This window comes from Myotis myotis, unplaced genomic scaffold, assembly GCF_014108235.1.
Source record: "Myotis myotis isolate mMyoMyo1 unplaced genomic scaffold, mMyoMyo1.p scaffold_m19_p_4, whole genome shotgun sequence".
NCBI lineage: Eukaryota > Metazoa > Chordata > Mammalia > Chiroptera > Vespertilionidae > Myotis > Myotis myotis.
Window position 1 is genome coordinate 32,934,170 of NW_023416346.1, and position 13,525 is coordinate 32,947,694.

The window sequence follows — 13,525 nt, forward strand, 5'->3', positions numbered from 1 at the left end:
CATTTTGTAAATGTATGATTTATATTGCTTTTATCATTAACACAAGGTTATGAATAGAATGATTTAAGGACTTTCGAGCTTGATTTTCCTCATTACTGATATTAATTGATAACAAAAAGTACCAAGTTTAGCTATCTATTGGTTTGTATACCTTATCTTGCTTTTGTTTGGTTTTTATTGTTGGATTTGCATTTTCATGATCATTATATGTCTTCGATTCTATATTCATACTCCTACTGGATAAAATGCTGTTATGGTATGGGAAGCCTTATAACATTGTTTTAGGGACAAACTGCTGTTTGAGTTCCTGTATAATGGAGTTCAAATTTTGTTAGCTGCTCCAGCTTTTTTCTATTTTTAGACGTAAATAATATTGGCCATTACAGTTTACATATTTTGAAAGTGCTTCTTTCAAAGGGAGAGAAAGAGAGAGATAGAAATATCAGTGATGAGAGACAATCATTGATCCGCTGCCTCCTGCACACCCCATACTGGGGATGGAGCCTGCAACCCAGGCATGTGTCCTTGACTGGAATCAAATCTGGGACCCTCCAATCCGCAGGCCGATGCTCTATCTATTCACTGAGCCAATCCACCTAGGGCTGATAGTGCTTTTAAAATGAATTATTGCTATGTCAATTGTATAAGAATTTATAGAATATTGAGTTTACATTTAAAAAACCCCCAAACCTGTGCACTTATTGCAGAATTTTCTTCCCTCCACAGGACTTTGATTCTTGGTTTGACACTAAAAATTGTCTTGGTGATCAAAAACTTGTGGAAAGACTTCACGCAGTGAGTAATAGCAGATAAGAAAATTTAGTAATTAAATAGAGATTAGCAAGCCAAGAAACAAACTGCCATAGAATCTGTTTGGACTGTGGGTTTGCCTCTTGACTCAGTCTCACCACTTCTTCCTCTCAACCTTCCTGACAGCCTCTTTGGGAAACAAACTTTACTGTTTCCTCAGCCTCTCTGTGGAATAGTTTTTTTGCTTCTGCTCTCCCCAATGGATAATGTGGTCCTCTCCAGTAGAGACTGTTCACTCTACACGCTCCACAGGTCCTCAAGAGCACATCAGTATTCTAGTTCGCCAATGCCAGTTCTAAGCCACTGCTTCTCCACTTATGTACAGAATTCTTCCTTTGAGGCTCATGGTGCTACCCATTTTCTTCTCATCATCTGCTCATCACCAGGTGACTCCCTCATATTTATTGAACACCAATTTTACGTTCTTTGATAACTTCTCATATCCTTCTAATACTTTCACTCATGTAACTCCTTTTGTACTTATTTTGTTACCTTACAGAGACCTCCAGTCCTGGACTCCTGCTTTTTCTCTCCATCCATCAGCCTATTTCTGTGGTTACTTTTTTTCTGTACCGAGCGATGAGCCCGTTTTCTAACACTTGGACCACTCTGTTGTGGATACTCCCAAACTCCCTTGTTCTCTTGATCTTTCATTTCTGACCTGAAAGCCCTAAACTGGAATAATGTAACTGTGTGTCTGTCTTGGGGTGTAAATTCTGCTTCTACCACTTATTAGCAGAGTGACCCACTCTGTACTGGGGCTGCTCGACACCGATAAGAAGATTATACAACTGTACAGCCTGGAACCACGATTTCATGTTCCCTAACGTAAGCTGGAATTTGAGGAGGCTAGTGATTCTTCACCATGGCCTTGTACAGCATTCTTTCCCATTTTCTATAACAGTCATTTCACACCTCCCCAAGACTTTTATCCCAGGTATTCCGTGCCCCCCTCCTTTCGCAGCAAGTAACAATATTCCTTTCTCAAAGAGAAAATAGAAGTTATTAGGGTAGGAACTCCTTTAAGGATATCCATCTTCCAAGGGTATCTGATGTGTGTTACCTTCTGTCTGAGTGGAACAGATGTTGTTTCTCTGGGCAGTGCCTAATTCTTCCTGTGTGAACCATGGATCTCATGTCTTCCTGTTTCCTATGGAATTTCCCCCATGATGTATCCTTTTTTACTGACTGAATTTTCTACTTCTCCCTCCATATTGGCTTGTTTCCCTTAACATTCTCAGGTTATCTCCTTTATTAAATCCAAATCTACACTATGCTAACCACCCTCACACATACAGAACAGTACCCCCTCAATATTGTGTCCCTCTCAGTGATTTTTTTTTCCACTCTTGATATCTAAGCTTCTTGAAAGAGTTGTTTATCCCCTCCATCCCTGCTACCTAATCTCTTATTCACTCTTTTTTAAAATTAAGTTACGGAATTTTTATTAAAACGTTTCTTTTTAAAAAAAATATCTTTATTGATTTCAAAGAGGAAGGGAGAGGGAAAGAGAGATAGAAATATCAGTGATGAGAGTCATCAATTGGCTGCCTCCTGCACGTCCCCCACTGGGGATCAAGCCCACAACCCAGGCATGTGCCCTTGACTGGAATTGAACTTGGGACCCTTCAGTCTGCAGGCTGATGCTCTATTCACTGAGCCAAACCAGCCAGGGCTCCTATTCACTCTTGATTTTAGAGAAGAAAGAAGAGGGAGAGATAGAAACATCAATGATGAGAGAGAATCATTGAATCTCTTCCTCCTGCACGCCCCCTACTGGGGATCGAGCCAACAACCTGGGCATGTGATTCCCTTGACTGGAATCAAACCTGGGACCCTTCTGTCCGCAGGCCTACGCTCTATCCACTGAGCCAAATAGGCTAGGGCTTCACTCTTATTTTTATGTACAGTTCTAATTTTTTTTTAAAAATTGTCTTACTGAAGTTTTGTGTGGAAGTGGATGCAGATGCATGTTTGCTATTTTTTTGGTCTGTTGTTTTTACTGAGAATCTCAAACCTTCTTTACAAATTAAAAAATAAAAACAAAAACGTGTTGTCCACCCCCCATCTCCCCATATATAAGTTTCATGTGGCAGAAACCCTGTCTGTTTTCCATCACATTAGCCCTGTGTGCCTGATCCATAGTAACTGCTCATTAAACATTCATTGACTTGAATCCCCAATAGTTCTCATGCTATAAATATTTGTTCAGAGTAAAACAGAACAAGTTACCTTAAGTAATTGGGCATTTATTGTAAGAATGCAGAAGAGGAATAGAAGACAAATCTTCCAAGAATCTTGTCATACAAGTCGTAGTGCAGTTGGGCCTCAGATGTCAAACTTGGACAGATCTAGGGACAGGGTATTCTGTCTCTAGTGGGCCTTATTCACTCCTGGATCCACTGACCACTGGATTCTAACCATTCCATACAACTGAAATTTATCTCACAGGTCTTCAGTGATTTTTTTAAGTTGCTCTATTTAGGGTATACCTTTTGGTCAGTATCTTGGCTTCTCTGTACTATTTAGCACAGCTGGCCATCGTTCCTGCTTGAAACTCTTACCTGCTTGATTTCTAGGGTACAGGATGGATTTTCTCTTCTTTTACCTCTTTGTCTGCTCCTCTCAGTCCCCTTTATGGGCTTTTCTTTCTCTGTCCATTCCCCAAAATTTAGTGTTTTGTAGGGCTTTGTATTTGACTTTCTTTTTTTTCATTATTGTTGAAAGTATTACAGATGTCCCCCTTTTTCCCCATGACCCCCTCTATCCCACACCCCCTCAGGCCTTCACCACACTATTGTCTGCGTCCATGGGTTATGCATACATGTTCTCCCTGGGGATACATTCCTATAGTTTCAGCTATCACCTATAACTCTCAATTTTATCTCTCTATATCTCTGTCCTAAGCTCTAGACTTACATATCCCATTGCCTTCTAAGTCTTCTGCATAAATATCGTACAGGCAGTTTAAACTCTTAAGAATCCCCCACATGATCTCACTCATGTGGAACCTAATAAACAAAATAAACTGATGAACAAAATAAATCCAGAGACATCGAAGTATGGAACAGATTGATTAATCTCAGAGGGAAGGCAGGGGTAGGTGGGGAGAGATTAACCAAAGAATTTGTATGCATATATGCATAACCCATGGACACAGACAATAGGGTGGTGAAAGGCCTGAGGGGGGTAGAGGAGGTCAATGGGGAAAAAAAGGGGACATCTGTAATACTTTCAACAATAAAGATAAATTTAGAAAAAGAATATCCCTTAGACAAATTTAAGAGGCCCAAATCAAAAACCAGAAATCCGCTTTTACTTCTCCCTTTTCCTTATCTTCCATTGATCTCTAATAATAATAGTGATAGTTTAGTAATGTCTGCTGTGGTTAAGTTTTACACATGTACTACCACAAATTGTCACATCAGCTTAGAAATAGGTATCATTATCCCCATTTAAAAATGCTTGCCATATATATATATATGTATATAATATATATATACATATATATATGTGTGTGTGTGTGTGTAAATATAAATATAAATATATATATATTTGGATGAATGGGTGAGGAAACAGGCTTGGAAGAGTTAAGGAACTTGACCAGCTCATGACAGCTAACCAGAGACTGAACTGATTATAGAATTAACTTGATCTGGGTTTGAATTCTGCTTCTACCACTCATTAGTCAAGTAACTTTGGTGATATTTTAAAAATTAAAATAATCACATTTCCCTAAAATATTTACTGTAAAGATTCAATACTAGTGTGAAGTTCATGGTGCAGTTTCTGACACATTGCAGGCACTCTATAAGATCAGTGATGGCGAACCTATGACACGCGTGTCAGAGGTGACACGCGAACTCATTTTTTTGGTTGATTTTTCTTTGTTAAATGGCATTTAAATATATAAAATAAATATAAAAAATATGTCTTTGTTTTACTATGGTTGAAAATATCAAAAAATTTCTATATGTGACACGGCACCAAAGTTAAATTAGGGTTTTTCAAAATGCTGACACGCCGAGCTCAAAAGGTTCGCCATCACTGCTATAGGTGGTAGCACTATTATTTCCTTGTGATAGAATCTGCCTTGCAAGCATACACTCATTATTTCATCTTTTTTTCTCTGTTCATTTATATCTTCCTTAACATTGGACCATTTTCTCCTCATTCATATATTTAACCATTTTGGAGTTGCCTGAATTTTTATTTCACTTTTAGAGACTCCAAATTGATTTCTTCTCAGGTTTAAAAATCTTATATGACAGATTTTTAAAGGCTCCTTTTTACTTATTCAATAATCTAGTCTTAATTTTTGTTGTATTTTGTGCCATCACATTATGCATGTGTAATTTAGGTTTATATATGAAATGTTTGATGAACTTTTATAAAAACTGTAACTTTTTAGGTTTTAAAACCATTTTTGTTACGTCGTATAAAAACTGATGTAGAGAAGAGCCTGCCTCCTAAAAAGGAAATAAAGATTTACTTGGGACTGAGTAAAATGCAACGAGAATGGTGAGCTATTTTATTTTTATTAGAATTTATGTATAAGGAGTTATTAAAAATTAGCTTTGAAGTGGTTCAGTTACGCCTTTAGTTCAAAAATTACATTGTATGTTTCAATGGCAAGTTAAGTAGTTCACATATTTCAGTGGAAAATTGGTGAGTATTTCATTTAGCCATTGGGAAAGAGCGTTGGCTTTGGAGTCTATAAACTTGTGTTTGAATCCCGAGCTTTTCCTCTTAGGAGCTATTTAGCTTGGGCAAGTTATGTCACCTCAGTTTCCCTTCTCTAAAATGGGGATAATAATACTTAGCTTATCAAGATGATATCAGGATTAAAGAGGATAATGTCATGGACACATTTGCTATTTTTTCCATCAGTGGAAATAGAAATAACTATAATAACAATCAGTAATAATGAGATGGGTGGTTATGTATATTATAAAAATAGAAGCTCAAATGGTTTTATAAATACAAACAAAGCAGGAAATTGACAAAAGAGGAGTCACAAGGAATCATAAATTAGACATGTTAATAGTGTAATAATGCTGCTAAGAGAAACAGTATGATGCTTATATAAGTAAAATTAGATCATTTATGACATATAATGACTTCTCTGTTATTGAAACCAGTTTAAGGTAGTTGTGAAGAATATGTTTTTCTGGACTCAGACATAAGATCAAACTCTGGCTTTATTCCTTCCTGTAGCTCTGAGTAAGTTGTTTCACTGCTCTCAGCTGCTTGAATTTCTGTCTGTAAAATGCGGGTGATACTAGTACAAATTTCAGGGTTTTTATGAAGATTTAACAAGATGATTCATATAAAGCCCGTGACTTGCTATTTGGCACTTTTATTCAGTGCAGGTTGGCTCTTATTATAATTAAATATTCTTACCATTCAGGTGAATACATTGGTCTATTTTTGCCTGCATGAAGGTCTAGAAAAGAAAATGAAAAATGTTTATAGGATCAGAAAAAAAATGACCTGGGAAGAGAGATATAAGAAATAGTGATTGTGTATTGAAAAATTATCAGATATAGTTATTTGAATAGTTATCAGCTGATTGTAATTTCTAGTAATGGAAAAAGCAGAGGAATAGGTTAATAGGCAACAGACAAGTTAAAATGTTTCAGCCTTTATTACTTTCTTGGTTTTGCTGATCTGATTTACTATCGAATTTTTATCTTTTTTAAATGTATTTTTTTTATTGATTTTAGGGAGGAAGGGAGAGGGAGAGAGAAATAGAAACATCAATGATGAGAGAGAGTCATTGATTGGCTGCCTCTTGTATGCCTCCTGCTGGGGACTGAGTTTGAAACCCAGTGCTGGGAATTGAACTGTGACCTCCTGGTTCATGGATCGATGCTCAGCCACTGAGGCACTCCAGCCAGACTCAAAAATCTTATTTATCTAATCTAATAAAAGAGAAACATGCAAATTGACCAGACCTCCACCACGCCCAAGCCACGCCCACCAGCCAATCAGAGTGACTATATGCAAATTAACCCAACCAAGATGGTGGCCGGCAGCCACAGAGCTGGAGCAAGCAGGAGGCTTGGTTGCCCCGGCAATGGAGGAAGCCAAGCTTCCCGCCTGCAGGCTGTGGCCACTGCTCAGGCAACAAAATTTCAATTATAGAAGATAAATAAATCTCAGATACCTGCTTCCAGCCAGCCTCCACTGGGAACTTGGGTGGCTGGGGGCCGTGACCAACCTGCAAATAGCCATCAGCCCCTCTCCCAGGATGGCCACACCCTCATGGGGTGAGGTTCCCCGCTAGGGGGCTTGGCCAGCCTGCAAACAGCCATCAGCCCCTCACCCAGACTGGCCAGGCACCCCAGCAGGACCCCCCACCCTGAAGAAGGTGGCCAGCCTGAAAATGGCCCTCAGCCCCTCACCCAGGCTGGCCAGGCACTCCAGCGGGACCCCCACCCTGATCCAGGACACCCTTCAGGGCAAACCAGCTGGTCCCCACCCATTCACCAGGCCTCTATCCTATATAATAAAAGGGTAATATGCAAATTGACCCTAACAGCAGAATGACTGGGATTGACTGGTCACTATGACACACACTGACCACCAGGGCGCAGATGCTCAATGCAGGAGCTGCCCCCTAGTGGTCAGTGCGCTCCCACAGGGGGAGCTCTGCTCAGCCACAAGCCAGGCTGACGGCTGCCAGTACAGCGGTGGTGGTGGGAGCCTCTCCCGCCTCCTCAGCAGCACTAAGGATGTCTGACTGCAGCTTAGGCCTGCTCCCCGCTGGCTAGTGGACAGCCCCTGAGGGCTCCCGGGCTTCCAGAGGGATGTCTGACTGCCAGCTTAGGCCCAATCCCCTGGGGAGCGGGCCTAAGCCAGCAGGTGGTCATCGCCTGAGGGGTCCCAGACTGCGAGAGGGCACAGGCCGGGCTGAGGGACCCCCCCGAGTGCACAAGTTTTTGTGCACTGGGCCTCTAGTCTTTAAATAGGAGTCTAAATTGTTCTTTCAAGTGATGTTTTTGATGGCATTAAACCTTTCTAATAATCAGTGATTAATTATATTTTAAAATTTTAGGTATACAAAAATCCTGATGAAAGATATTGATGTTTTGAACTCTGCTGGCAAGATGGACAAGATGCGACTCTTAAACATTCTGATGCAGCTACGAAAGTGTTGCAATCATCCTTACCTGTTTGATGGTGCTGAACCTGGTCCACCTTATACTACTGATGAGCACATTGTCAACAACAGTGGTAAAATGGTAGTTCTTGATAAACTGTTGGCCAAACTCAAAGAACAGGGTGAGTTACAAGTCTTTCTATTAACATGAAATAATATTAATGACTTGTATATGAATAACATTTTGCAGAATCACTTATTATTCATTCATTCATTCATTCATTCATTCGGTCAGGAAACATTGTTGAGTACTTACTATTTGCCAGGAATTGTCCTATAGGCTGGGTATAAAAAGATGCATAGACACACAAAATACTCTTTGCCTTGGAGAAGCTCACAGTGTGGTGAGGAGTAATAGTTGGAGTTCATTGTGATAAGTGCTGTGATTTGTTGAGAAACTGGGAGTTGGGGAAGTGGTCACAGAGATGACATTTGAGGTGCGTCCTGGAAAATGTATAGAAGTAACCCACTGGAAAAGGAGGGGAAGGGTTTTCCAGAGTAATGAAGACAGGTGTGAAAGAAGGGAATGTGGAGCTTATGGTATTTGGGGTAGAGTGGCAGTAATGAATCTGGGAAGATTGATGGGGCCATGTTACAAAAGGCCTTTTAAAACATGCTTTAAGGAATTTGTGCTTATTTGAAGGCAGGGTGGGTGGCAGGGCAGTTCAGAGAAGACTTGGCTGTGGTAAGTGATACAATCAGACTTGTATTTTTGGAAGAGAACCTTGGAAGCAGTATGGGGGAATCTACTAAGAAGAACAGACTAGAGGGAAGAGGTTAGAAGATTCTTGCAGTATTCCAGTGAAAGATTGTGTGGACCCATTGCTCAGCCTCAGGACAGAGTTAAGTCAGATTTTACTAGTAGATCACCTCAACAAATGTATAGCATGCCTTGAAGGTGTGTATGTGTGTAAGTGTGTGTGTTTAGTAGAATGTTCATGTGCTACATATTTATATTTCATATGATGCTTACTGTTATTTTTGTAACTTTCAGGTTAGTTTTACACAAGCTGAATAACTTGTTTTTTTTGGTAAAATGTTTTAGGTTCAAGGGTTCTCATTTTTAGCCAGATGATTCGCTTGCTGGACATTTTGGAGGATTATTGTATGTGGCGTGGTTATGAGTATTGTCGATTGGATGGACAAACCCCACATGAAGAAAGAGAGGTAAGGATGAGAAAATAAAATGAAGACTTCAAAATTTAGAGTTAAATTAAGCGATGTTTTCATCGTTAAGGAGTTTTGAACTTTGACCTTTTTTGTAGCTAGATGCATTGAATTTCTCACTGCCACTCCTCTCTCTCTGAGATTTCCAGTTTGGCTTCCATTATACTGATTCTTTACCAATCATTCTTTTCAAGGTCTTCAAAGACATTTTCACTTATCTAAAGGATATTACACTATTGCATCTTTACCTCCTCTAACCACTGCTATCTCTGACCTTTTGATTACTAACTGTTTCTCAGCTAATTCTTTGACCTCTGATTTTATGTCATTTTCTTTTACTGATTTGCCTCCTACAGTAGACCCTCACCATTCGTGGAGTTTAACATTGAGATTTTTTCCACTTTATGACCAACCCTAAAGACTCAAGAAACATAGTAATTTGTAAAGGGAATAATCTCAATCTTACAGAGATTTTGTAAAAGTGAAATGGGATAACATAGGTATAGGTGCTGATCATACATTTGGATCTTGGAATACTAAAAGTTTGGTGTGCAGAAAATAGTCATTTAGTTAGTGAGGAAGCCTACTTAGCACCTAGTATTTTTCTCATATTTGGAAATTCTTCTAGGTCTTAGATTATTCCTCACGAATGTCATGGGTCTAATGTATTTTAAACCTTTTAAAGCACTTTTTGGGAGGGCTTTGCTAATTTATCTTCTCTTTTCTGTGATCCTTCAGGACTCTGTCTTTGGCCTCTGTTTTAAGTCTGTACTCATGTTCTGGGCAAAGATCGTGATTTCATGGTATAGTGGAAAATGCATTGAACTTGGTTTCAGAAGACCTGAATTTTAGCACCAACTCCACCACTTTGTAGTGTGTGCAAGCCATTTAATTCTCTGAGCCTCAGTATCTTTAACTGTATTATAAGGGTAATATTAATACCTAGGCTTCTTTTATCTGACAACGTTGTGAGGACCATTGGATATAATAGGTATGAATGCAGTTTTTAAATTGTGTGGTGCAGTTTATAGCGCATGTCATGAAATTGCACACAATCCTTTTTACCTCTCAACTTTGGGGCCCCTTCTCAGGTCACAAAGACTCAGCACATGGCCTTCTCCCTCCATAGCTGTGGTGGGCCCTCTGTCCCTTGTATGTTGCATTGAAGCCTGGCTGGAGCATAGGCTAGATATACAGGTCCTTTTCATATTAAGGGTTTACCTGCTGCCCACTTTGGGGAAACACTTGCAGTAACATTTATAATAGTGGGACATTTGAAAGCTTACACTGTCCCCTGCTCTATAGTATTTTACTCTTTCTAAAATGGTAACTTGAAGGTTTATTGGGCTTTTGCTGATTTATTCTTGAGAATGGGTTTCTCCAAAGTCACCCTAACCGTAGACCATATAGTACCATTCATGATGACCCTTCTTCCTGGAATAAAGATGATACTAAGGCCGAAGGGTAGATGCTTTCTGACTTAAACTAGCCAATATGCATTTCTAGCTGATCTCCCTCCTCATAAACATAGTAGATGTTACCAAATTATGCCCAAAATTCTTCGGTTTTCTTAACATTTCAAATACTGTTGTCCCTCCAGAGGCTTTAAATTGCATGTATTGACTTTAGATACAGCAAAGTCAGAGCTGATCATTTTTTATTTTTTGGAAATGCCCTGCTTTTCCATTATGTTGTCCACACAATCATTTCAATCATTTTTTATTATTTTCCCAATAAGAAGGGGAAGACCATATTTGATTCCTTATTTAATCATTTCTCAGCTGATAATAAAGAATTCTTTCTCAACAGCTTACAGATTGGCCCTTTCTCCGTTGATACAGTTAAATTCAGCTAAGTCTTTGGTCATCCTCAGACTCAGTTCCTGTAACTTAAACTTAATTGGCATCGTCACTTTTATAGGGAAAGGGACTAACATTTGTCAAGCAACTACTACTATAAGCTAGGCAACTTATAGTTCCAATTGAATTCTTCCAGCAGCCCAATAAAGTATTGGTAAAATTTTCTGTACTTGAAACTGTGTCTCAGAGAGGTTAAATGCTTGCTCAGATCCACATATGTAATAAATGGTAGAGTTATGATTCACGCCCAGGTTTTTGCTATTTCCTCTACACCAGATTGCCTCTCACTACACCATGCTGCTTTCTATACTGCCCTCTCTACATGCTATACTGACTGTGGCAGTGGGAGTCACCTTTTCTGCCTGCAACTTTTGACCATGCCATTCCATTCATGAAAAGTGTAACTGCCTATATTTTGTGATTATAACAGTAATATTTGATTGCTGAAGGAAATTTGGAAAAGAAAAGTATTTCTGGCCAATCTTTTAATGTATATAGTCATGTATATATTAAGTATATAAATATAAGTGTATATATAAAATATACATTAAAAGATTATAATTGATATACTATGTACATTATATATAACGTTCAGTATCCTGATACTTTTTACTCAACATCAAATTGTACTTTCCTGTATCAGTAAAAAAGTCATTGTAAAAATAATTTTAGTGTAATATTTCATCTTATGAATGTACTATGAATAATTTATCCCCCTATTGTTGATCATTTAGGTCGTTTCAAATTTTTCACTATTTATAAATAATGGTAAAGTGAAAGTCCTTATATATAAATCTTTGTGCACGTCTCTGATTATTTCCTTAGGATAATTTCCTAGAAGTGGAATTACTGGGTCAAAGGGTATGAATATTTTTAAGACTCTTGATGCATATTGCCAAATTGCTTTCCAGAAAGGTTGTACCAATTTACACTCCCAGCAGCAATGTATGAGAGTGCCCGTCTCACCGCCCCCTTCGTCAACATTGAGTATTATCATTTTTTTTTAATCTTCAAACAATGGTATTATATTTTAATTTGTATTTATTTGATTACTGGTGGATTGAACATTACTCTTGTGTTTATTAGCCATTTGTGATTGTTCTTCTGTGTATTGTCTGTTTTTTGTTTTTTTTGGCTCATTTTTTTCTTTTGGGGTCTTAGTGGTTTTTTTTTTTTCGAATTAATTTGTATGAGATCTTTATATAGTTAGGATATTAACATTCCATTAATTTTTAAGACTCTTTACTATATATCCCTTGAATACCTTCCTGATTTTCCTCATTACATCTCTGTTTGCCCCTTTTCACCATATCGAAATAAATCTACTTACCTTCCCCTATATCTGTTGCTCTCATTCCCATTTCTAAAACTTTTTCTTTCTTGGCTGATCTCCTAAACTATACCTTCCTTATTAATTCACCATAGACTAATGGGAATGAAGTTGACATATCTGACATTTTGTCCCCTAGATATATGTCAGCTCTCACTTAGTTAAAACATTTTCACTATTATTGTTTTAATAATTCAAATGATTTATCACTTGCTTAGTTAAATTTATTTATATGAGTATTCTAAGTTTGACTCTATTGATGTACTCTTATAAAGATTAGGCACTTTCTGCAATATATTTCCTATAGCAACTCACACAGTACAGTATATAGACAGCTAAATGTTTAAATATTTTAGAAGGTGGGAGAATATTACGAAGTGGGGTTTTGAGTCTGCATTTTAAAATTATATTTTAAGGTAATATAATCTGATTTTCTCTCTTTTTCTTCCATCTCCTGTGTAAATTTTTAAAAAAGGAAGCAATAGAGGCATTTAATGCTCCTAATAGCAGCAAATTCATCTTTATGCTGAGTACCAGGGCTGGAGGTCTCGGAATTAACTTGGCCAGTGCTGATGTGGTTATACTGTATGATTCAGACTGGAATCCACAGGTTGATCTGCAAGCTATGGTTAGTAATCTTTAATGATGTCAGAAATTTTTCTTTGCCCAGAATACTATTGTCATTTATATAGCACAAAGACAATTTATGATAAAAGGATAACAACAATTTTGGCGAGTTTTTATAGATGCTAAAATAGATTCTCCTGGAAAATAAACAATATTTCAATTGTGCTAACTGCAAAAACAAACAAAAGGAAATGAAAACAAACATACCCAAATCCAACTATAGCATTTGTGTGTTGATTTTAGCTTTTTATCATGAAAAAGAAATGTCTTGAAGAGGACGTATGCATGTTTTAATGAAGAGGGTTAAACGTCTCTTAATATTATTCTGCTTACCAATTAAATATATTAAAATCCTTACTACTAAAATTGGGAGAGGTGCGATTTTAACTTTTGTAATAAAACATTTTGGGTAAGAAGGTAACAAAGGAAAATATTTCAGGAAAACATTTGCCAGTATCAGGAACTATTCTACCTTAATTTTTTTTTTTTTAGGGAGCTATATCTCTTACCTTTCATCATGGTTTCATTTATTGAACTAGAGCTACAACTTCTGTCAATCTTAAGATA

General features: G+C 37.8%; 1 protein-coding gene across 9 annotated transcripts in view; it reads left to right on the forward strand.

Annotated features, from left to right (window-relative positions):
* SMARCA1 (SWI/SNF related, matrix associated, actin dependent regulator of chromatin, subfamily a, member 1) overlaps positions 1–13,525 on the forward strand; it is an 89,333-nt gene that overhangs the window by 21,186 nt on the left and 54,622 nt on the right. For 7 of the 9 annotated variants that reach the window (XM_036305727.1, XM_036305728.1, XM_036305729.1 and 4 more), the window contains 6 exons: positions 727–795; positions 5,222–5,331; positions 7,871–8,097; positions 9,021–9,142; positions 11,827–11,862; positions 12,807–12,959. In XM_036305727.1, the coding sequence (XP_036161620.1) occupies positions 727–795; positions 5,222–5,331; positions 7,871–8,097; positions 9,021–9,142; positions 11,827–11,862; positions 12,807–12,959 (717 nt within the window). The remainder of the gene's footprint in view (positions 1–726; positions 796–5,221; positions 5,332–7,870; positions 8,098–9,020; positions 9,143–11,826; positions 11,863–12,806; positions 12,960–13,525) is intronic. The other 2 variants (XM_036305730.1, XM_036305726.1) reach the window with 1 other exon arrangement.